Source organism: Alexandromys fortis, unplaced genomic scaffold, assembly GCF_014885135.2.
Source record: "Alexandromys fortis isolate MF-2015 unplaced genomic scaffold, M_Fortis_MF-2015_v1.1 scaffold_107, whole genome shotgun sequence".
Classification (NCBI taxonomy): Eukaryota; Metazoa; Chordata; class Mammalia; order Rodentia; family Cricetidae; genus Alexandromys; species Alexandromys fortis.
This window is the reverse complement of record NW_026067987.1, coordinates 2,876,721-2,902,517: the sequence shown is the minus strand read 5'-3', so window position 1 is coordinate 2,902,517 and position 25,797 is coordinate 2,876,721. Positions and strand designations below refer to the sequence as shown.

Here is a 25,797-nt window from a genome sequence, read left to right as displayed (position 1 = left end):
ACACAGATGATAACTTTCACCAGGAATGCCATGTGCGGGAGGTACCAGGGGAGAGACGACAGGACACAGAACCCCATAGAAGACCACAACTAAGTCATTACCCACCAGGACCAACTGACTAGTGGTTTTCCTTTCTGTGTCTATGTCAGGGGATATCCTCCAATGTCAAAGGCTGGATTCTTCACTCTCTAGCCTGAGAGATCCCCAAAGGTGATTTGTATCAATGTGTGAAAATGACCCAAGTGAAGGCTTTTGTTTTCTTTTTAGCACTCTAAGCTGGTCTTGACAATCTTTACTGGGGGAAAAAATGAAAGCATGTCTTAAGGGGAGCAAAAGTCACCTCCAAACAAGCTGTGAGTCCAAGTCAAGGGACAGAACAGGGATCCACGGACTGGGAACACCTCAGCCTTGCAAGGCAGATGCTACTGGAGTCACTGGGGATGTCACTGTGGTTAGTCTCCACAAAGCCAAGAGAAGCTACTGCCACCTGGCTAGCAGAAAATGGGTACAAAGAGGCCAAAGTTAAACAGCCATGCGGGTCACTGAGTCAGGGTTAAGCTCAGGCCACTTGCTCCAGGAGTCAAGTCGCTTTTGTCCTGGGGCCATAAGAATCCTGATTCTGATATCAGCTAGGTCTGTCACAGCCGAGACAGACACAAACAGTCTGACATTACACAATTATAGTAAGTTTTTCTCCTACCCGTGAAGTACACATTTTCTCATTGTCTCCTCCGCCCCAACCGGCCTGAGATCAATTTCTTAAATGTTCCAATCTTATCTTTGATATAGGAGTTTGATCTAATACAATCCCAGGAATACCAAGACTTGATCCCCTCATTTAAGACAAATATACATTTGATACCACTTTCTTTTCTGAGTTTGTGGGTGTGTGGTATATTCGTATGCTCACTCACGTGGGTGCATGCGGAGGCTGGAGGTGGGCCTGAAAATGCTTTCCTCAAACACCTTGTACCTTTGTTTTGAGACACCTCTCTCACTGGACCCGGGACTCCCTGTTTCAGTCAAACTGGCTGCCCAGTGCATTCCTGGGAGCTGCCTGTCTCCATTCTCTTATCAGTGAGGTTAAAGATGTGGACCGCCATGGCCAGCTCTCATGTGGGTGCTGGGGGTTTGAACTCAGGTCCTTGTGCTTGCACAGCAAGCATTTTTGTCTGGTGAGTCATCCTGATCAGGTTCTTAACTGTTTCAAGCCAAAATTTTTTGTTTGTTTGTTTTGTTTTTCAAGACAGGGTTTCTTTGTGTAGCTTTGGAGCCTGTCCTGGAATTAGCTCTTGTAGACCAGGCTGGCCTGGAACTCACAGAGATCCACCTGCCTCTGCCTCCCTAGTGCTGAGATTAAAGGTATCTGCCACCACCGCCTGGCTTCAATCCAAACTTTAATGGACAGAGCAGTTTGCTCTTACAGTTTTAGGACTTAATCCCTCAGGGGCATCAAGTAACTACCTTCTTCGTCCTAACTCCTTTGGCCTTTCATACTTTGATTCTCAACAAGGGCAAATAGGAGAAGGGAAATGGCAAGACCTTAAACTTAAAACATCCTCGAAGTAAAACGGATACCACTTGGAATTCCTGAACGCCCTCCTCAGCTATTCCTTCTCGATCAATTAATGAATTGATTAGAGACAGGATCTTGCCATGTAGCTGAGGCTGGCCGGGAACTTAAATGCTGCACAAGTCTAAATCTTCCTGCACAGCTGCCCCCGCTGCACGTGACGGCACCACGGGAGCGCGCTACCATACCCTGCTGTACCAACAATCATTCAATTAGATGTAGTGCAACTGTCCTGATGTGCCACCTGCGGCCTTACGTCAGTCCCTGTGAGACAGAGGGCGTGGAGGCCTTGCTTGGTGGGTAAGAAGATTTTTGCCATTGCTTTCTTGAAATTGTTAAAATTGTGTTAATAAAGACTTTGTATAAACTTATGACAAATGAAACACTGCCTAGTGAAATAAGGTAGACTTACAACCAGCTCAGCCTTACATTAAAGCAAAACTGTCAGAGTCCTAAGATAAATGTTCAAAGTTTCAAACAAAGCAGTTAGATACAATGGTACATGCCTACAAGCCAGCACCTGAGAGGCTGGGACAGAAGGCTCAAAACACTGAGACCATGCTGGGCTAGATAACGGGGCTCTGTCTCCAATAAAACAAGTAAACTCAAGGACACTGTGACTTCTGCCACTTTGTGCTCCTTTCCCAGCTGGCTGTGCCAAGACCTCTGGCCACGCTCTAACTCCTGACATGGGAGAACATGGGACAAAGTCAGACCTGTTGATGCTGAGAGAAGGTGAGTTCAAGATGTGGACCCGGCAGTAGCAATGCTATGCAGCGACTAAGCACATGTAGCCAAGCACACATGCACGCATGACCACGTCTACGCTTCCCAGCCTTCTATGCTGTAAGCAGAAAACAGCAGAGCCCATGAATGGACAAAAGAAATCCGCCTAATCAGTGAGAACTATAGCTACAATTTTCCTTTCTAAAAGCCTACTGAGCTTTATAAAGAAACATGCTGCGGAGGGAGAAAGCCTAACTTGGACCATCGTTAAAAACAGAAATTATTACCACTGGGTTGAGTGGCTGCCACTGGTAAATTACAAGTTCTATATATGTGTGTTATTTACTTTTTAGTAGAGCCCAGAAATAGCAAAAAATTATTTTCAATATTTTTTATTAAATGGGGTGATTAATCCTAGAAAACTACTAGACTTAGTAATTTTAAGAATATTTGGTATATTTCCCCCTCAAGGTGAGTAGAAATTTACTTCCAGCAGGGGTTTTTAGAAACCCACACTTGGACGCAAGTTTAAAACCTCAGATGACTTGAAAGTAGCAAAGCTAGCACAGGTTGACATGGGATCGAGCCACCCCGAGGAACAAAGGGGCCCAGCTGGTGCTTTGCCGTTCTGTCCTTGAAGTTAAGGGGCTCCTCACAGTTTCCGAGGATGCTGCCGCCCAAGGACGGCTTCCGCGGTGAAGAAAGCATGACGTTCTGCCATCTTGCAGCATTATAGCTGCTAAGAGGCACAAAGAACGCTGAACAAAAACATGCTGACCCTTTGAGAGGAAAATCAAAAGGCAGGGTTGCTTTGATCTTCATGTGACCACCTTCACCATGGGCTCATGGGAGGGACAGTGAGTGCTGTGCTGGTGGTGGCAAAGCCGGCAGCGGTGCCTACCAGAGCCCTGCGGTGCATTCATAATGTTTCTATAAACCTTCATTACACAACAGCCACTTCACTGCCAATGGAGTGATTTTTCCCTGCTCTACCGGATGGAAGTGGAGCCTCTAAGACTCATTTACATGGCTATGAGGTCTATGCTAAGCTTTTATTAACCCCTTCTTTTAACCCTGTTTCACGAGGCAACGTGGGAATATTACCAAATGTCGCATTAAACTTTAACCTAGGATCATGTTAGAATGCTTTTCGCCCTTTTGCTCATGATTCTCATCGGTGATACCTTACTGACCGACACACATTACATGGACTTCTGAACTCCTTGATAAGGACTGTGCATGGAAGGGCCTCTCCTCTAACAGTGGCCTCTTCTTAGGATAGATATCCCATGGGGGTGGGGGCTGGCGAGACAGCTCAGCACTTAAGAATTTATGCTGCTTTTGCCGAGCGTGCAGGGTTGATTCCCAACACTAACGTCAGTCACTCATAACTGTCTACAATTCCAGCTCCAGGGAATCTGATGCCCTTGTCCTGACTCTGTTGCACCCACACTCAAGTGCACATACAAAAATGCAGAAGCACACACATGCACATAATTTAATAATAATGTAACAATAAATCCGTAACGAAGGGGTCAACCTCACATATAGCAAAATGAAGGCCCATGGAGCTGCAACAGCACATGGATGACCAAAAGGCTCACTACACATCGTCAACACGAAGAGGCTGCAAAAACTGCTCACAGTGCCAAAGGTTTCAGCAGACGCCCAGCAGGCAGAGCAGAATGGTCTTTATGTTCTGGTCTTCACGCTACATGGTTCTCAAGGTGCTTCAGAGATGAGAAATGCTCAGAGGAAAGTACCGCAGGACTCTATAAACATTCCAGACCACGGCAGAGCGGTGGAACCTTGTTTGAGAAGCACTTTCTCCGAGCATGGAAGATTTGGGGATAATAGAATTAGTGTTGTAATAGGGAGAAATTTCTAGTCCATTCACTTGCTTTATACCAACAGTTCTAGGATGACAGACACACCGTTAGGCCTGGTAGAAGTTCTACTTCTAATGTAGCTTTGGGATACAACTAGGAGCAGTGGCCGGAAACTGTCTGTCTGTCTTTTTCTTTTTTCTTTTCTCTCTCTCTCTCTCTCTCTTTTTTTTTTTTTTTTTTAGACAAGGTTTCTCTGTAGCTTTGGAGCCTGTCCTGGAACTCACTCTATAGACCACACTGGCCTCAAACTTACAGAGATCCTCCTGTCTTTGCCTCTGCCTCCTAAATTCTGGGATTAAAGGCGTGAGCCACCACTACCCGGCCTAACTACTTCTTATCACTGTGGGTAGCCAGGCACAGCTGGAGTGCTGATGTTAGAGTAATGTGCTGTGTATGGGCTGAGCTTTTAGGGCCCTCAGCCCTTTTCAGACCTGTGTTTCCTTGGTGAGGATGGAAAGTTATATACCCAGGAGGAAATGGGCAAAGGAAAACCAAGACTCAGATAAGCCCTTCCTTACATGGTTGTATTTTATAAGTGGATACGGCCAGATTGCTCCACTCACCCCACTGAGGGCCCCAGAGATTTGGGCCTTAAGGCTGAACTACAGAATAGTGAACATCCGCTCTCCTCTGGTTAGGAGACAGTCACACTAGGCTGATTTCTGCACCTCTGATGCCTCTCAATCTCTTACCGACCTTCACGAAACCCATTGAAAAAACGCGGAAGACACACAACTCTTTCCTAGATGAGACAACTGATTATGGGAGGGCCACTGTGACAATGAAAATTTATCATTTGAGAAATAATTTAAATGATTTGCACAAATCTTGGGGAAAATTTGATTGTGGGGCAGTGAGGGGGAAAGATACAATGTATCAGCCCAGACAAACAGAAACACAAGTATCTTTGGTTCAACACATGGCAAACATGTACACAATTGTGAAGATCTGTTTGAAGTGATGTTCCTTAACTGGGAGACTTACTACCTGCAAGTGTAGGGCAGGGCTTCTTTCCTCCAGTCTTGATTCCCCACCAATCCCAGTTTTTGCTGTTAAGACTTATAATAGAGTGTGTTACGCCTACAAACATCATCCAAGGATATCTACTTAAACTCAGATGACGGCAAAGGTCTGTCTCATCCCACATTCCAGCCAACATGTCAAAAGTCTACGTTGTCAATGGTCATAATCGTCACAGAGTAGAATGGATACTATTCACTCATAGAATTTCCCAATATAGTAATACTCTTAAAATGATGGTTTACAATTGGGATCAGGATACTTGAGCCTGGACCTATCAAATCCCCTTTTGTTTTTATAAATGATCTCCCACTGAGAATCCAATAGTGCTAAGCTTAAAGTATTAGCAAATAAATCATTTCTATCATTTTGAGGGGAATGCATTTCGGTTTTCTTAGTATTAAATAAAATACAAAGCATGCATGCACACACACACACACACACACTCCTATTGTCAAACCCACTGTCTCATTTAGAAATTCAAGTCTATAATTTTGTGGCTAGGGTACTGGGAGGTCAAGTTGGGGACAGCATGCTTTCCATGAGAAGTATCTGAAGAGTGCAGCTGAGGAGAGAGGAGGGAGTCTGCACCTGCCATCCCAGCGCTTGGGAGGCCAAGGACATTCAGTTATAATCTGGAAGCAGCCTGGGCTGCAGTGTGAGACCCTGCCTCAAAGACGAGAAGCAAAACCAAAACAGCTTGTGAAGGTTTGAATACTAAACTGTAAACACCTATTAGTCTGACAACTAGAACCAGTTCTGACAAAGACACAGACACGGTGGCTCTTGACCTTGATGACTGTTCTGGAAGTGGCCCAGAGGAAGTCGCACCCTGGCAGGGTAAATCCAGAGCTTGGTCCATTTTCAATCACAACAGTAAGAAATCAACAAGTGCAATTGTCAGCAGCCAGCCAGGCCATCAAAAGCCTTGAGTTAAACTGTAAGATAAGATGCGCATATATGTAGGATGCAATGAAAAGCAGGGATGTTTTAAAAATTTACAAATGCAAAGCCAAAAGGATTCTAAATGCAGCAACTGTTCTAAGCAAAGATATGAAGCTTTTCTTTAATTTCCATGAACCAGATATTATTACCAAACTGGTATATGTGTTGTTTGTTTTCAATAAACACTTTTTCTCTTTGTTTTGGTTGAGCTAAAGTCATTAAGGTTTTAGGGGGACCTAGATGGGAAGAAAAAACTCCTCAGAAAGATGGACAGGTTGATAAGCACTTACTGGACACCCCACGTCCTCCACTTACCATACCCACCATCTGGGTCCATGACATGTAAATTTTATTTGGCAAACTTCCTAAAACACCCTAATTGTACTATTATACTTTTTATAATGATGCAAAATGGCTACACTCGGGTAAGTCAACCAAATCTTTGATGTGCTTTAAAAATTGTTCCAGAGGGCTGGAGAGATGACTCAGAGGTTAAGAGCACTGGCTGCTCTTCTAGAGGTCCTGAGTTCAATTCCCAGCCATGACATGGTGGCTCACAGCCATCTATGATGAGATCTGGTGCTCTCTTCTGGTGTGTAGGCTTACATGCAGACAGAATGCTGTATACATAATAAATAAATAAATTTAAAAAAAAAGAAAAAGGAAACTGTTCCAGACACGTGCAGTGTTGTAGTGAGGGAACCACACTCTCTTTCGGAAATGCTAACCACCTGGCACCAGTTTCTACATAGGTCTGGAGGAAATACTGCTCCCTGCCCCCAACTGCCACACCTTTGAAAGGCGATTCCTAGCCTTTAGCACCCAGAGAAAGCCTTTGTCCGGCTCACTGGAAAAGGATCTTGCTTGTAAACAAAAGGATAGATGTTTGCATAACCAAGTTGTTGATTATAAAAAATATTGCAATACTGAATATATGGACACTGCCTGTTCAGGAATATAGTTCCAGAAAGATACACCTATGACAGGAAATGAGGAAGTGATTTGGGGGTGCTAAGACACCTGTCATGTGGGTGCGAGGGCCTGAGTCTGCATTCCCGGAACATCTAAAGGGAGACGAGGGAGTACACGCCAGCAAGGCCAGCACATCTGCGGGCGATGGAAGATGGGACGGCAGAGTCGCTGCATGTTTGTGGTCCAGCAAGTCTAGTATAGGCAGAAGGAATCAGACACAAAACCTGGCTCAAATAAGGTGGAAGCTAGGACAGACGCCTTAGATTGTCCTCAGACCACATGCCATGGCAAGCACACGCATGAACGTACATACATACACACAGACACGGACTCCAAGATTCTTAACATTATTTATTTCTATTTTATGTGCACGAGTGTTTTGTCTGCATATATGTATGTGTTTCACATGTGTACCTGGTACCAAGAGACATCAGAGCCCCTGAAACTGGAGTTACAAGCGGTTGTGCGCCACCATGTGGGTGCTGGGAACTAAATTCTCTGTGGAGCAGCCAGCACTCTTAACCAGCCCTCTCTTGAGTAATTGCCAGTACTCTTAGCCGAGCTAGCCCTTTTTTTTAAAAAGCAGTTGTTGACGAGTTGGTTGGTGGCTGGGATCAAACACAGGGGCTGTACATGCTAAGTAACAGGTTTGTCTCTGAACTCTCGACTCCTAGGCCTGATGCTTTGTAAAGCACGAAGCCTTTTTACAGTGCTTTGGAATACTCAGTTCCCAGCTGTCTGAGCTCCACACTCCAAGTCCTATTCTGAACCAGGGTTTAGAGTAGCCTTTGGCCCTTTCTTCTGGCATGTCACACATCCCTTCTCTCTTTCTCGTATGTCTGACAAGGCATCCTGTGACACCTTCAGAATTATCTGTGGCTTTAACTACAATGAAAGGTTTGGATTTTGGGCTGCACCAGTTGTGTGATGGGTGGGACCATATTCCTGCCCTCTGCGCTCTCATCAGTGAGCAACAGGTATTTCTTGGAGTTGCTCAACTTGGAAGTGAGTTGAAATGGAATCCCCGACTTGGACGTTAGGTCCACGGAGGACGGAGTGTGAAATGCGAAAGCAGGGTTCTGTCCGGCGAGGTTTCGCCGGATGACATGGCTACAAGGTTTTGCTACCTAGAGTCATTTGACGCTTACAGATCTCCTGCTTCTCGACATATTTCAATACTTTCTTCCAATGGCCGAGCCATCTCTTCTACTTGCACTTTGGTTTACACAGCCCCATACAGAACACTGAATGTCTAGGATGTACCTTCACAAGGGGCTTGAAAGTATAAAGCCAGTGTTAGAAGAAAAACACTCTGACTTTGTTCTTAATGCTGAGCATACTGGCCCATAATAAGCTCTCATGTCCTATGAGGTACTGTCACTGAAGAGGGTTACATGTTAATACTTCAGATGTAACCTGGAGCACATTTGCTTCTTCAACCACCACAGCCACTGCTGTACACCATCCCTGAAGGAACCAGCTAGGGAACTGAAATCAGAACTCATTTGAGGAAGCAACACATTTTTAACTTTGCTAAGTTGTTATCTATTTTTAATAAGATACAAAACCTACATTACAACTGACCCTGGCTTGGGGATATCATTTCCTAAGGGAGAGATGCACCCACGACAACCAGGACAGACTTCTGCAACTCAAGGAAGCTTCTTCTCAACTGGTGACTCTAAGACATGAAATAACGTTCTGATGTCTTGCTTCACATAGGCACTTTGTCTGCAGAAGCCACATTGCCTCCTGCTTCTCCTGAAGCTTGGTGGAGGGGCGCTCCACAGCTCCCCTGTTTTCCTCATAAACAGCGCATGGACTGTAGGGAGGGGCGGGAGGGAGTCCTTTAACTCACTTGGAACTGGGAAGCCTCTGCTCATGGTCCAAAGGGAATGCAAGTCCACCTTCATGGCTTAAATCAAATGAACCTCTGCAACAATAATATTTTACTAAAGAACCAAAAATAATAAAGTCATTTTGTATCCGATAAAAGTAAAATGAAAGTGAGCCAACAGGGGCTGACACCGGTGCCTAACTCAAGGACACAACACGATGGCAGCAAGCGTCCCACAGACTGGGACAGCGCAACCTTCTCACAGAACATTGCGTGACATTCTGACAGTTGAAGAGCTGCTTTGAGCCGCCTTTCTCCTGGCCTTACCTAGGACAGTGAGGTCATACAGCCACAACTGGCTGAGTCGGCATGGCATTCCCATGCCCTCACCGTGGTGAGCTCACCTATTTAAGGAGAGCCTTGCCTGGGGGGAGTTCAGCATGTCGGAGTATGCCCATCTGTGCGTGGTGATGCAGGATCAGCCCTTTGTCATACACACTTCCTACCTTGCTGTGTTAGGGGCTGTTCTACACGGCAACTCATTTCTTCCCCGAGAGGATGGTTTGAAAAGAAAGCCATTGTTGGCTCTTTCTCTTCTGGTCGCAGGCGCTTTGGGAGCCGCCGATTACTGTCCAGCCATGGCCAAGTCCAAGAACCACACCACACACAACCAGTCCCGGAAATGGCACAGAAACGGCATCAAGAAACCCCGGTCATAAAGATATGAATCTCTCAAGGGGTTGACCCCAAGTTCCTGAGGAACATGCGCTTTGCCAAGAAGCACAACAAGAAAGGCCTGAAGAAGATGCAGGCAAATAATGCAAAGGCCATGAGTGCACGTGCGGAGGCCATCAAGGCCCTGGTGAAGCCCCAGGTGGTGAAGCCCAAGGTGCCAAAGGGTCCCACCCGCAAACTCACTCGTCTGGCTTTAATTGCTCACCCCAAACTTGGGAAGCGGATTAGAAGCTACATGGCCAGGGGTCGTAGGCTCCAAAAAACAAAGCCCAAGGTTCAAGCCAAGGCAGAGGCCTCAGCTGCAGCTCAGGCTCCTAAAGGTGCCCAGGCCCCTGTGAAGGCCCCATAAAAAAGGTCGCAGGTTGCCAATGTGAAGACAGATGGACTGGTGTGAACACCTACACAGTATTTGCAGATGTTCAGGACCTTATGCTGTTTTTACAAATAAACTTGAGGCAAGTTCTGTTAAAAAAAAAAAGAACGCCATTGTTGCTTCGGTGACTTGTCAGGATCCCACAGGCAGTAGGTGGTAGAGGCCCCAGTACTTTGCACCCAAACCAATTAGTATTATTCCTGAGCAGTTTCAGTTATAAGAGCAAGGCCTTGTTTTATCCTTGCAAGATCTGGTGTCAAGTGAAATCATTTTCAGTATAATCTTGAGAAGAAATCAAAGACACTCTCTTTTTAGGGGCCAGTTCTTTTTATGTTGGCCGTAGATCTTGTACCCAAGGTTAAGCTGCCAAGAGGAACAAACCAGGGATGCCGCCGGTTGGTCCCGGCAACAGATCGCCACAGATGGCTTTGCAAACTGGCAGAAAGAGGCACAAATGCAGCACGGGAGCCTCCCTAGACATTTCAGCACGTAAAGTGTCCTAGCGTCTGATATTAATTGGAGGTGCTACCTGGAGTGTGAAGAATCCTGCAGAGAAAAAGGCTTCATGTGAAAAGAGCAAGCACCTCCTGAGCCTTGGGCACCACAGAGCCTGGTGGGAGGGAGAGAGGAGGGAACATTCGCCTAAAGGCCATCAGCATCCAGCATCCTCACGGGAGGACCAAAGCGAACAGATGGAGGAGGTCATACCCTGCTCACTATTTATAGATGATAGAAGAACCAAGGAGATTAGAGGCCACAGGGTCACCAGCAGCTTCTCTGAGAAGAGTGTACACACTGGGACAAGATGCCATCTACTCAGTCGGAATTAACCTTTTCCTTTTCTGAGGGGAGCAGGAAGAAGACAGAGGGAAAACTGCAGGAAGTGTGTGTGTGTGTGTGTGTGTGTGTGTGTGTAACTAAAAAACCAGAGCTCATTATATAACATTTGGTCTAGCTTCACATTTATATATAAAAGTACACAAGCGTGCCACTGAATTTGTGTGTGTTTGTCTGAACAAATGTACTCACATTCATTTTATATCTATACTTCCTTCCAAAAGTTTTGGGGAGAGAAATGGACCCAAACTCTACAAACTTCAGGGAAGCAGCTGTCAAGATTCTCCATGTGGTTATTGTAAGCGAGGTGTACCTGACACCTCCAGATTACACCTTCTCACAAAGTCAAATAAAAAAGCACAAGGCGGGAGGTGGGCTGAAACCAGTTCTGGGCATGGACTGCACACAGGAGCCCCCTGGGGAGTTGTAAGCCCACTGCCACCTGCTTCCCACCTGCAAGATTCTCTGATAATTGCCGGGGCACCGTGGGAGTTCTAGATCCCCCAAGTGAGTTTAACTCTTTGCCAAGACTAAAAACCACTCATCTGAACCAATGGCGCTCTAGCACGCGACCTGGGTCATTGTTTCAACAACGTGACCGGCTGCCCAAGGAGTAAGCCTAATTCAAATAAGGCCCCTAGGGTTGTGGTTAAGAGTGTCACCGGGCTAATTTAGAGCACAGGGAATAGAAACCAATCCAGCTGGAAGGCAGAACACTGTCAACCAGGTCCTGCCTGTGGTGTCTGCCACACAGAAGATTCAGGTGAGGAGCTTCTGAGAACCACAGACCTAGATTAAAATCTTGAGAAGCAGCCAAGCTTCCTGAAGTAGGAACCCATTTTATTTATAGCTGAATTATTATGTGTTTCAGCGCCACCCAGCATGGTTTGGAGGAAGGGGCTCTTCCTAGAATTTCACTTTGAAATATGAACTTTCCCTGTGGTCTAGCTTCTTACATTCAACAGAGAGTCAATACATGTTTCATACACAGATGGTATGGCACAGTACAGGATGGTTCTACTTACCAGAAAGCCAACTTTAAAGAGGAGGTTTTGTGGGCAATTTTTAAAAAGCCACAGAACTTTAAGATAATCGTATGGTAATATTCTAAACTTAGAAACACAGATTTTACTTACGATGCCTGCAGTTCACATATGGCAAACCACTCCCGAGTTCCCACTCTGCTTTCTTTCGAGTTGCTGTGCCCACCTGCACTATCTGGTGAGCTGTGCCAATCCTTCTGGGCATTTCTCATGCAACTGGCTTTTAAAATTAAGTTAGCACACAAAGTAACGGTTTCATTTTGGCCTTTCCATACATATGCGTTATTATACTGTCTTTATTCATCTTCTTTGCTTAATCCCTATCTGCTTAATCCCCGCTTTGCTGGTTCCCCTCCTTCCCCTAAATAATCCCCCACCTCTGCTTATAAGCCACATGAATTCATTACCTCCACACCCTCTAGGTGACTTCTTTTTACATGCAAGCCGTTTTTTGAAGTAGGAGCTCATGTAGCCAAGGATGGCCTTGAACTTCTGATTCTCCTGCTTACATCTTCCAAGTACCAGGATTACAGAGGTACCTCTAAGCTCTGCTTCCATTTCCAGCATACACACTCTTATACACACTTTTAAATCTAAATTCAACATATGAGAGAAATTTTCATATTTGTTTTGAGTCTGGCTTATTTTGTTTAACAATATTCTTTAGTTCCATTCATTTCCATGCATAGGTTATGATTTCATTTTCCTTTATAGCTGAAAAAAAAAACAGTGTATACTGAGCCAAATTTCTTTCTTTTCCTTCCTTCCTTTTTTTTTTTTTTTTTTTTTTTGGGGGAGGTAGGGGAACTGGGTTTCTCAGTGTAGTCCTGGCTATCCTGGAACTTGCTCTTATCACAGAGATCAGCTAGCCCCTGCCTCCAGAGTGCTGGGATTAAAGCAGAGTACCACCATGCTCAGTTGGGCCACATTTCTTTATCTATTTATCTCTTGATGAACATCTAGGCCAGCTCCATTTCTTAGCTATTTTGAATAGTGTAGCAATAACATAGACTTCAGAACTAGCTCTGTAGCAGCATCAAAGAAGCAGAATTATTGCATGTAATTAAGCCCTATTTATTTTTGGTTTATTTTTCTAATGTACTTGTTTTCATATTGTCTAAAATACATTTATCTGCAAACTAATATTCAAAGCTTGGGGTGCAACTCAGTGGCAGAGCATTTGCCTAACATGCAAAAGGACCCAGGTTTGATCCCAGCCCTCCAGAAGGAAAAAAAAAAAAAGGCTGGGAGACACTCAGTGAGTAAGAGAGGGCTTATGAAGAAGCTTGAGGACCTGAGTTAACTTCAAAGAATCCATGTATAAAGCCAGGTATGAGGCAGCTCTGAATGAGTGCGCTTATAATCCCAGGACTATTATGGACAAAGATGGAAGGATTGGGGGAGGTTTGATGGCAATCAGTTCAGCTCCTGTCTCAGAGGAACAAGGCACAGGCTGATAAAGCAATGCAGCCATGCTCCCTGGTCTCCACACTCACATGTGCAGGCAGGTACACCTTACACATCTTCACACGCCACTTATACACACCACTCTCTTCTCTCTCTCTCTCTCTCTCTCTCTCTCTCTCTCTCACGCACACACACAACAAAGAAAATTATAAAGAAAGTAAAAATCAAAGTAGCACCTAATAAAAGAAAATAAAATTCGTCATTTGGCTAATAGATTCTCAAATTAAAAAATATATTAAGGAGAATAATACTTAACAAACAGAAAAAAAGCTAACTGTCATGTAACTTACATTGCAAGCAACTGCAACGCATTAAAAGGATTAACTAAGGAGATGGATGGAACCATCACTAGAGAGCTGACAGACCTGAAACTGGAGAAGAACGAGCCTCAATATAACAAGCACACAGACCTGGTCCCTGCTAGGGATAGAGTGTCCAGTGACAGATGACAGGGCACTGTGAGTACATTGCATAGACTGAAAATTAGTACCAAGTGTTCATCTCCGTAACACAGTGTGCCACGAGAAAAGAGGGGCGTATCGCAAGGCAAGGTGTATAACCAGTACTTCCAGCTTGCTTTCTTTTCTGGAGACAGGGTCTCCCTCTACAGCCGGGGCTGGCCTGGTCCTTCCTAGGTAGATTTATGAAGCTCTGCCTACTTCTGCCTCCTGAGTGCTAGGATTAAAGGCCAGTATCACCGTGCCGGGTTAGTTACATTTTTTTTTTTAAACCTAAAAGCCCCTATCAAGGTCCAGGGGTGAGAGCACAGACGCACTAGGGAGGAAGGGACATGTGGGGTCAAAGGGCTTCAGCTCATAATCTCAGAGCCTGGGCTGCACAGGAAGTAAGAAAATCCGCGGGGATAAAGAGAAAAAGAGACAGAGCCAAATGAAGGCTCTAGGGCTGGGAATGTAGCTGGAGTTCTTGTCTACCGTGGATAAGGCCCTCAGTTCAATCCCCAGAATCACAAAACAACAAGAGTGACCCACCAAACAAAAACTCCACATTGTACTTGGGTTTTGGGTTTAACATGACGTCACTGAAGAGACTATGTTAGCATCAAGCATAAATACCCTACTTTGAGGGGACTACAATTTACTCAAAAAAAAAAAACTTGGAATGTCTAAAATGAAAACCATCAAATCAACAAAGCAGACAAGGGCAGACAAGGATACAGAACAATCCTTTCTCACATGATGTTCGCAAAAAAGAAAGCCATACAGCCACCCAGGAAGTGTGGCAATGTCTTATCTAATTGCACTAGAGACAATCATGTATTTGCCTTAAATGAAACTCAGTTAACACCAAGGATGGTGTACAAATATTTGCAACAATGTTGTTCTTCCTGCAAAAACCTAGGAGTAAGCCAAGGTCCTTCAGTGGGTAGAAGGGGAAGCACTCAGGTCCTCCTCCTTATCAGCATCCGGACAGGGAGCTGCCACTGTGCACCATGGTGTGCTCAAACCTCAGATACATTAGGCCAAGTTGGGGGGGGGGGGCACTGCAAAGGTTACATTGCTTGCCCACCCCCTTTTGGACAGGATTTTTATGTAGCCTTGGGTGCCTTGAAACTCACTTTGTAGACCAGGCTGGCCTCGAACTCACAGAGATCCACCTGCCTCTGAGGGGACTGAAGACTTGTGCCACCACACCAGCTGAAGGTCAAAGCAAAAGATGCCAAGCAGGTCAGTGAGCCTAAGGGAGTCTGAGGGTGTCAGAACTCCTCCGTGTCCTATTTACAGTGTTAATTGTATACTGAATTAAAAGTGATATGCAAACTAAAAAGCAAATAAAAAAAAGTTCTCCACTTATTGAAGGATTTTCAATGTATTGATTTTCTCTGGCAACCATTATGGGAAGGTCTACTGAGCTATCTGGTCTTCCAAACTACTCGAGTATCCATTAATTGCTTTTAACTGGAAGCACCCAACTTTTGGGCCAACAATTGAAGTCCTCTTCTAGGAGTGATCAGTGAGTACCGGAGTCCAAAGCAATGGCTTTAAATTTTCAGTCTTAGAATGCTTGGCCTTTTTGTCCCTCTTGGGCATCCCTCACTTTCTATCTGCCTCAGATGGCTCTCCATCCTCCATTTTGAATGTTGGGTCATCCATCTGCAGTTTTTCTTTCTGATCTCTTCCTCACGCCTCCCAAGAATTACTCTCTTCTGGAATGGCTCCCAGACCTGACCTCTGATTTTCTCCTCCAGCTTCACATGTCCACCTGACTCTCTGGTGCCACCAGCGACTATTCGGTGTCCCATTTGCTGCACAAATTTCATATATAAGACAGACCACTCCCCCTGCCACTCCCCCCGCCCACTTTCTTTTCCTAAAGCCAAGCCCTGGTCATGAATATGGCCATGTCAGGATTAAACTAATGAACCAGATTCGAAGTGTCACGCCCTATATCACCTTTTTTCCCTCCATCCTTTGACAGATGCCCCATCCAGTCCTGAACTGTTCCCCTCCTGTGCTCACTGTCGTGCCAGCCATCTCTCCAGTGACTGCACCCATCCTCTGGTCTGCACAGCTACTCTGAGAGGAAGCCCTCCTTCCCTGCTTCCTGGGCAAATCTGGCTCATCTGACTTCTAGACAGATGTCCCTCATATGCTGCTGACAGTTAGAGCAAATCTGGCTCATCTGACTTCTAGACAGATGTCCCTCATATGCTGCTGACAGTTGTCCTGAAGCAGCAGAGTCCTGTGGAGGTGGTGCCCGTGTTAAAGGAACAGCACGGCTCTATCGCTTGAATGGGCAATCGAGAGTCCCAATTCCCGGGCACAGAAAACTATCTGTTAATCAAGACACACTAGTCCCTGCCCACATGACACTGTGCCAAACTCTTGGCTCGACCTTTGGTCCTTCCTTGACTTAGCCACAATGCACCATCATCTCAAACTCATTTCCCCAGACACTTACTTGGAACCTCTCACAGCTGTCTTGCTAAGATGACTTAACCTTTGCACTTGTCCATGCCAGTATCTTTATTTTCCCTCTTTCTCCACCTACCTACCTGTCTAGGTGCTATCTGCAGTAAGTGCTCCAATGACCACAGCCAGGAGCGATTCTTTCTACACTGAACCCTCAGAACCTGCAGATATCTGCCTGTGGATGCCCTTACCAAATTTAAGGACCTTCCAACCACCATAGTTTTAATAATCTATAGAAAGTACACATTCTTGGTCAAATTAGTTTAAGCCTCAATATTTTTAGTTCTTGTACTAACATGACCAGACTTAATAAATTCTCTTTTGCTCTTTGAATAATTTGTTTTCAGGTATCATGATACAAGTGTGTCAGAATTCTTTAAAGACACACTTTAAATGCCAATGTAAATTAGTGTTTCACACACATGCCTGAGTAGTGACAGAGGCATGACTGCTTCATGTTAATATTTCCTTTTACTCAGTACAGCTGCTCTCAACCTGTGGGTCACAACCCTTTTACAGGGCTGCCTAAGACCATCAGAAATATCAGAGATTTACACTATGATTCATAACAGTAGCAAAATTACAGTTATAAAGTAGCAACGACAATAACTTTATGGGGGGGATTCACCACAACATGAACTATATTGAGGGGTTGCAGAAATAAGAAGGTTGAGAACCAATGACTTGGCGAGATGTAGAGTTTGCACAGGATGAAGGACTTCTAATTCTTAGGATCTGGCTTTCAATGGGGAGGGGTTTACAATCCAGAACAGCCTAAGATCACTATTTTGGAAAAATTCAAAGAAGGGACAGTGACCAAAGTAAAAAAGGTTAAAGTCCTCCCACCAGAGTCCTGCTAAAAGAGAAATAAAAACTCAATTCCAAGTTCTAAGTAATTTCTTCCAAAAGAATGGCAACAGAACTCACTAGTTATAGGCATTAATTTATTCCTTTGCACATCAAAGTTTGGGCATCAAAAAAAAAGCAGCGTTGCATGTGAACTCTGCAGCATTTTTTCAAAGGAGGCTGGCAAATGAGGGGGCTTATTCTGTTCAGTCACTTTCCACAGCTCATGCACATGTGCATACAATGTGGTACACAGACTCTGAGCTCAAATAGTTTTGTGATGTGATTGCCTGTGAATTTGACTGCCCCAAATAATATTCGTAAGAAAGGGACTTGACATCCTCTAGTGGTGAAATACAAATTTGTTTCCAAGGTAATTGCATTTTTTTTTGTTGTTGTTCTTGCTTCCCTTTGACTATGGGCAAGAAAAATATTACAGTATATTGAAAGAGCGGTTCATCCTAAGGAAAAATTAACTATTTAGTAAATATAATCACAAACCCCTGAAGCAAAATCTAAACATATGTCCACAGAAGTGCTTCTGAATGTTGCATTTATATAGTATCCTATAAGTAGGTATTATGCTCTCGAAGTAGAATCCATCCGAGCCACACACATATGAACACATAAGCCTATAATCTTGAACACATCACAGGTATTGTTTTTGTAATAACCCGAGATTTTAATCTGAAGAGCCCTTAAATTACAGCCTTTGCACAGGGCCATAAAACTTAAAAGCCACTTAAGGTAGTACTCTACCTCAAAATAATTATATCTAAAAAGAAAACAAAATGAATGCTTTGAGAAATGTGTTGCCATTTGTAGCTGAGAAAGATGGCACACAGGTAATCTAGGACTTGGGAGGGTGAGGTGGTGAGGCAGGAGGAGCCTACACTTGCGACAAGCCAGGAACACAGGGCAAGACCTGTCTCAAACAAGCAAAAACCAGAAAGGAAAGAAGTGTGGCATTTTGAGGTGGTAGCATTTACTTCTTTGTGGTAATAAAAGACGGGCCTAGATACATAAAATCCCATACAAGTTTATGATTTAAAAATGATAGAGTGTTTTAACGCGTTTTTGACCTGAATTTTATCACCAGGACCCACATGGTGGAGAGAACTGACCCCTGCAAGTTGTTCTGCACAGGTGTGTTTGAATACTAAAAACACAGAGAGAGAAATGGGGAACAATCCAGGGCCAGAAATATAAGACTATACACACATACCTATAATCGATCATACACAAAACATGTTTGTCAGAAATTTAAATTTCTAGGCAAAGATGTGGAGGAAATAATAGCCAAAAAATTCCACTTTTAATGGAAGAACACTTCAGTCTGGTGAGATGGGTCAATGCTGCCAAGCCCAAGTTTGATTCCCAGAACCCACATAATGGAGGAGAGAGAACCAACTCCTACGAGCTACCTTCTCATGTCCCACATGCAGGCTGTGGCATGCACACAACACCCTCCCCTGCAACACACCCACACCCACACCCACACAAACACACACACAAGCGCGGCGAAATAAACATAATCTTTAAAAAGAAAAAATTTCAGTGACACATGGTTGACTTGCATACGAACAGTTAAGACACACGGCCAGTTCATTCCTTAACGCGATCAGGCACAGAATATACTCCAGCTGCAAGTTCGTTTCTGTCTCAACAAGTTCCCATGCAGATCGACAAAGCATTCAAGGGACAAACTGGTGCCTATTAGATCACTATAACAATTTTTCCTCCTAGAAGCTGTTACTTATCCATGCCTTATTCACAACCAAGCATGCCCTGGATTGGGGAGCCTGGACAGTTCCCAGCTAATCAAGTTCCCCAATTATTCGGGCATCTCCTCCACCCAAACCAAAATAACGATCAACGATCTTTTTGACACAGTAAGACAAAAGCCACCCACACTACAGGATGTAGCCTGACTTGGAAATTCATTCAGGACACGTTGTCAGTCTCGACCTCAGGAGTTTAGGTACAGTCGTAGATTCGTGATTGGAAAATACTGCCAAGCTCCATGGACCTTGCATGTTAAAAATAAGACTGCCCTCTAAACGCGTTATGTTGGGGTGGGGGAAGAGAGGTGGAGGGATTTTTGCATTTTGAAAACAATTGCTTCTGGTTGTGGGTGTGTAGAAGCAGTAACAGCTTGCAACTGCGGGGGTCTGCAACTTCACATTTCTTTAAAATTAACAAAGCGTCTCCCGCCCCCATCCCAAGTGTAGGAAGGTACAAGGAACAGCGTACTGGCCAGGAATAGAACGGGAGGAGGGTGGTTAGGCGGGAGGGTATGATTTGCAGTACACTCCCTGAAGGGGAAAAACAAAATCACGAGGAGAAGGTAAAAAGTTGGCTTCATATTATAGTGAGATGGACGCGAGTGGGCAGACATTCCGAGGGTGTGAGCCACGTCCCTGGGTGTCGGTTGGTGGTAGTGGCGGAGGCAGATCGTCAACACCGAGGCCCGAGGGCCAACCCGGGTGGCAGAGCCAACGCTCCCGACTCTGGCTACTGGCGCCACAGGGGGAGCAGAAACTCCCCGGAGTCTGGCTCCAACACCGCACCTGACCCGGCGCTCTCTACGGGCGACCGGAGAGCTCTGGAGCCCGTCGGCCGCTGACCCCCCCGGGTCGGTCCCCTCCGCTCGGGCCACAGTTCACCCGCCCCGCGCACCTGGCCGCGCGCTCCCGCCGCTCGCCCGCTGGGGTTCTCAGGTCCGCCCGCGCCCCCAGCACCGTGCCCCCGACGTCCCGCGCGCCCCCGACCTCCCCGCGCGCCCCCGACCTCCCCGCGCGCTCCGGCCTGCTTCCACCTGTTGTGGCCCCGCGGGCGCTCGGCGGTGGCCGGTCGCGCGGCCCCTGAGGGTCGCCGGTGCCGGGGGTGAAATCACGCCCCCGCCCACTCCCACGACCCCCGCGACTCCCTCCCTTCTCGGCCGCGTCGTCACCTGGGTCGCTGTGCGCAGCGCCGTCGCCGCCCCTGTGGCCGTCGCCGCCAGCTCCCTGCTCCGCCATGGTGCTCCGATGACGCGCCCCGAGAACCGCTCCGCCCTCTTCCTCGGCTTCGCTCCCGCCGGGCCCCCGCCTCCCGGGCCCGCGGCCCAGACAGGTGAGCGGTGGCCTGCGCGGGCGGGGGGCGGGGACGGCGAGCGCTCGCCCGAAGCCGCCCGGGCTCGGCGCGCCCCCTCGTGGGCAGGTACGGCGCCGCAGACGCCCCGACGGACGCGGTCAGAGGGAACGGCAGAGCTCGGTGTCCCGGCCGGCGGTTCCCAGCCACCTCTGCCTGTCGCCCGAGGTCGCCGCCGCGCCTGAGTGTGTGATGAGAGCGTCCACCCGCGGCCCCGGTGCGACGGCGAAGGCGTTCGAGCGCTCGGATCCCCTTTGAACTCTGAAGCCGCGCCAGGTCAGTTTCAGCCTCTTGGGGACCGGAGTTCGCGGTGACAGTCGCCCAAGGAGATGATACCACGTGGTGAGCCGAAGTACACCGGCAGGATTCCACGCCGGAGACCGGGCTCCGTCTGCGCTCTGGTTTTTCACCTTGCCCGCGTGGCTGATGAATACGCGTGGCCCCGTATGCGCGTTAATGAAACTTGCGTTGACTGCTGGGGCTTTTCGTATTCTTGGTTTCCGACTGTCTTGTGACTTGCTTTGAAGGACTAGGGGCTTGGGGAAGGCGGTTTTCAAAAAGAAACATTAGCAACTGAGAAACAAATTTCTGCCCAAGTAGGCAAAATAAATGATAAGCAACAAAATGCTGAGGGGGTGGTTAAGTAACCAACAGAAATGGAAACAAAAGAAGGAACAAAGCGAAGGAACACAGCAGCCAACCAATTCTGCCTTCACACAGAAAGACAGGTCCCCACCATTGGCTCTCTCAGCATAACCAACGAGTTCTTTATACTTTGAAACCCCACACAGTGTACCGGGGACACTAAAGAGTGTCTGAACAGCATCACTCCAAGGCCAGGACTGGCCTGTATCACTTCATTTGTAGGTTTTGTTTGTTTGTTTGTTTTTGTTTTATTTTATTTTGGTCACTTATGGATTATTCCAAAGCACCATGCTTACAGTGGAAGAGACAAACCAGTCTTTGAACAGTGAGATAGTCCTCCACCATCTTCAAATCAGTCATACTACACTTAGGGTCAACACACAGCCCCAGGTGAGCAGAAGGAAGCTCTCAACAGAGAGCTCAGTTTGGACCTCAGCAAAGATGTTTTCCCTTGGTAAACTCTGGAGGGTTCAGGACAGTTTCTCTGAACACCAGCAAGATTCTTCTTCGCTGTGTGTAGTTCAGCTATTTGGCAGACCCCTAGAAAGGGGGGTGATTTGTTTTCAACCTTCTGATGGACACTACTACGTACCTAAGTCAAGATTTTATACTAGGTGTTTCTATCCCACCTTAATCCCTGAGGCGGGAGGATCGTCAGGAGTTTGAAGCCAACTAGATTAAATAACGTGACCCTGTCTCCGAACAAACAAACAAATGGAAAGAGGCTATTGGTATGTGTTGTTTGGTAGTAGTCAGTCTGGTGGGTGTGTGTCCACACTCTATTCTTTTGATAAATTTGTGTTTTAGTTGCTTTAGAGCAATAATTGTTAATGGCAATAAGGACACCAAACCCAGCACGTAAGGCCTTGGACAGACTCCTAGTTCCAGCCCTAACTCAGTGTCTGCTGCACAGTAGACTGTTGATCAGGGAGGGAACGGCATCTGTTAAATGTCAGATGCCACCATACTGCCCTTTAGGCTGTTCTTCCCTGGGAACACAGGAGCCATCTGCCTTGGGCGCTCACATCCAACTCAAAAGTTCTCCAGATTCCCATGCTTCCTTCTCCGCCCTCCCCCCAGGGGTGGAGCTGAGCCTCTGTTTACCGCCTGCTCTTCTCCCTAGCCCCCAGATGCCTCTCCACCCAGGGCCCTTTGGTTCCCCACAGTCTGTCCTCTTCACTTTCCATCCATTGTCCCATGTTTTGTTCAACTAAAGTACTAACAAGTATGGGATTTTGAGACGTAGTTATTTGAAAAACAAGACATGCCGTTTTTCTTGTTCACCTATAGTAGCTTTCCGAGTCACAAGACCAAGTTACTGAGTGTTTTTCAATCAATGGTTCCCCTAGACATCTGGGATTTGTTGTTTGGTTGACTGGCTTGGCTTTTGTTTGTTTGTTTGGGTTTTTGCCGTTGTTGTTTAGAGACTCACATAGCCCAGGCTGACCTCAGACATTGTATAGTTGAGGCTGGTTGAGGCTGGTTCCTGAATCTTCTGCTTTCACCTCCTGACGGAAGGTCCATCACCTCAGGAAGGAAGTACAACGCCGTTCCCCACCCCCACCCTTGGTCCCCTGGCTGTTTTATATGTGGACATGATTCTGCATTATCTTCTGCCTGTTCATCCACCACTGACTCCTCAGGCTCCCCTGTGGACTTGGAGCCCTCCTCCTTCCCATTTGCTCCTGAGATCTCCATCCTTCCCAGAGTTCAAGCCACAGCTTTCCTTTCTCTGCCTTGCCGCTCGTGATCCCCATTTACGATTAGCTCCACCTTGGTGACGCTCAAGTCTAGAACATATACTCCTGACTCAGTACCAACCTTCTCCAACACAGTCTTTAGATTTTGTGTGTATGTGCATGTTTTTCATACATGTTTGTGTGTTTGTGAAGACCAGAGGTCAAACTCTTGGTGTCCTTCAGAACACTATTCACCATGTTTTTTGAGCAGGTTCTCTCCTTTGGTTAGAGCTTGCTTCTAGGCTGGCTGGTTGGTGAGCAAGTCCCAGGAATCTGCCTGTCCCCACCTCCCCAGTGCTGGAACTAAAAGCACACACCACCACACCTGCCTTTTTTTTTTTTTTTAAATGTTATTCTGGGAATTGAACTCAGGTCCTCAGCTTCCAAGGCAAGCACTTTAGTGACTGAAATCACCCCTTAGCCTATTCTCAATATTCCCTGTACAATTCTATCACACTCTGCTATGAATTCAACATATCACACCCCCTCTGAATATCTCCCTTGGAATCTTTCTCTTGCCCACATGGGTTCGGCATTTATCCCTCCTCTCCCTTGTCGTCACTGCCCATAGTTCTCAGATCTTCACAATTCATTCATGCCGCCCTGGCTTCCCACCAGCCTGACCCATGCTAGCCCCTCTTTCAGATCTGAGACAGGCTCGGAACTGCCCTTAGTTCCCCGTTACAGCGAGTCACGAGGTTATTAATCACCTAATACAGGATGACTTTACACGGCTTTCCCGGCTCAAACCTTTTTAAGAGAGTTCCTATTTCCTCATCATCTGATGTCAGCCATACTCCCTCCCCATTCCCATTCCCTGAGAGGTCCTTGGGCCTTCCTGGCTAATGGAATCTCCTCCTAGCCTGTTGTCTGCCCGTGGTGATTCTCTGGGCCTGCACTATCACCCCCGAAAGCCAGTCAGCAGCCTTCTCCTACATGGAATGTGTCCACCTGCCCTGGCTCAGTGGTCTGTCTACCTTCTGAACTTCACTAGCACTCGCTGGGTTTCACACTTGCCTGATTTAGTGCAAATTTGGGTCTTCAATCTGATATCAGTACATTTTTAATGGCAGGGACTTTGTCTTGTTTGTGTCACTAGGGAGTCTCCGTAAAGTTTGGGACTATGAGTTATCTTATTTGTCCATAGGTTGAAATATGCTGATGTCATACACACTGTCTGCACTTGTGGGCATTAGTGATATTTCTAACGGGGGATATAGATATGATAGGATAAAAGGGTAGATTATTAAATCTACTCTGAAAATAAAGAGGATATAGATAAAAGATATAGATATAAGATAAAAGGTAGATTATTATTTCTATTTTTAAAAAGCAACTGCTAGTTTTAAATGTTTTACATAGGATTGATTTTTTTGTATATAGTATACAAATTTTGTATATTGATACAAATTTGAGATTAATTTTGTTAGAATATACTGTACATATATTTCTACTTTTATTCAAGGTATTGTACCTCTACAACTCATCAATGTAGTGCAAATTTCTAGTTCTTGAAAATTATTACCAACTGTTTGGGATAAAAGGAAATACAGGATTAGTAATTAGTCATCTGTTATAATTGAATTTGTCACATTAGGTATGTTTTCAAGGTCAAACAAGGTCATATTTTAGATAGACAGGTCATCTTCAAACACTTCAGAGATCTACAGAATGACACTTAAGATATTTTAATAGCCTAGGTTCTTCTTTTTTATTACAATGAGACATGTACTACTGGTGGCACCAGTCTACTTCAGAGAAGATAATGGGCATTGAAGAAACTCCACATGGAGTCTACTTTCTTTGTGGCAAAAGTAAGCTGCTAAGCAAGAAAATGCCCTTGCCTTGACTGCTGACTAATTATGTTGTCCTAATTAGATAAGCAGTACACAAATAAAGTGACTGCCAAACATTGTCAAGACAAGGAGGGACAGCCCTTCAGAATATCCTGCTTCACAGAAAAGTCTATCAAATAAATAGGCCTGTAAGCCAAAGATACCTGCCCCAACCGTTTTGCAGAGGAACCTTGGGTGACTGTCCAGGCTGCCAGCTATTTCTGTCATTTTGCACATTTGTTGGAAGTCACTTGCTTGCACTTCCTTCTTACTCAGTTACTATTATTTCATTCTTGGGCCTTTGAGGGAGTTAAAGATTGGATAGTTACAATTTACCAGGTGCAAAAAGTAAGTTATGATAAAAAGTAAATTAGGTATAAGACTTTGGACTCACCAAGATAGGATATCTATAGAGTATTTTCTCTAAATTTTTTGAATGCATATAGACTAGACATTGTTGATATATTTATTGCCTGTATATATTGTATATAGTCACTGTACTTATTGTATAGTTTTTCTTGTATTAATTATAGCCTTCCCTTTTTATAGTAGACAAAAAGAGGAAATGTAGGGACATTTCATTTGTATTTTGATAAATAAAGTTTGCCTGAAGTTAAAACAGCTGCACTGATCAGCCTTACAGACCAGGCAGCGGTGACACACACCTTTAATCCCAGTAGCCATGCGAGTTTGCCATAGAAACCAGGGGTAGTGGTTCATGCCTTTAACCCCAGCACTAGAAAGAAATATAAGATGGGAGGAAACATCTCACCTACAGTCTCATTCTGAGATTCCCGGAGGCAGGATCACCATTTCAGACTGGGGTAGAGCTAAGAGCCAGTGGCTGGCTGTTTTGCTTTTCTGACCTTCAGATTCAACCCCAATTTGTCTCTGGGTTTTTATTAATCCTACTATATTACTATATGGGTGTCATTTATTTCTCTTCTATGGTGCTACAGTGTCTCATACATCATAGCCATTCAAATGGGTGAAGTTCATTTTTGTCAAACTCCTTTATGTAGTGGCCTAGCAATGAAGGATACAAAGTATGCAACAGCAGAATTTAGAGAAAGAGACAAGAATGTTGATTAAAACAACAACAACAACACTGGACCCACTTCTGGAAAAGCTATCTTATTTCTCCCTGCATAACTTTTCTTTTTCTAAACCATATTCCTAGTCTCATCCTTTCTTGTCTTGAAAAGCTTTTCTCAATTCTCTCTGGCAGATGTATCCATAGGCCTTCCTACACT

General features: G+C 45.5%; 1 protein-coding gene across 2 annotated transcripts in view; it reads right to left on the bottom strand.

Moving 5' to 3' along the window:
- Nucleotides 1–20,309, bottom strand: part of Map7 (microtubule associated protein 7) — a 132,655-nt gene extending 112,346 nt beyond the window's left edge. The window contains exon 1 of one of the 2 annotated variants that reach the window (XM_050159479.1): nucleotides 20,147–20,309. In XM_050159479.1, coding sequence (XP_050015436.1) covers nucleotides 20,147–20,213 — 67 coding nt within the window. In that variant the 5' untranslated portion in view covers nucleotides 20,214–20,309. The remainder of the gene's footprint in view (nucleotides 1–20,146) is intronic. The other variant, XM_050159480.1, reaches the window with a different exon arrangement.
- Nucleotides 20,310–25,797: the final 5,488 nt, after the last annotated feature.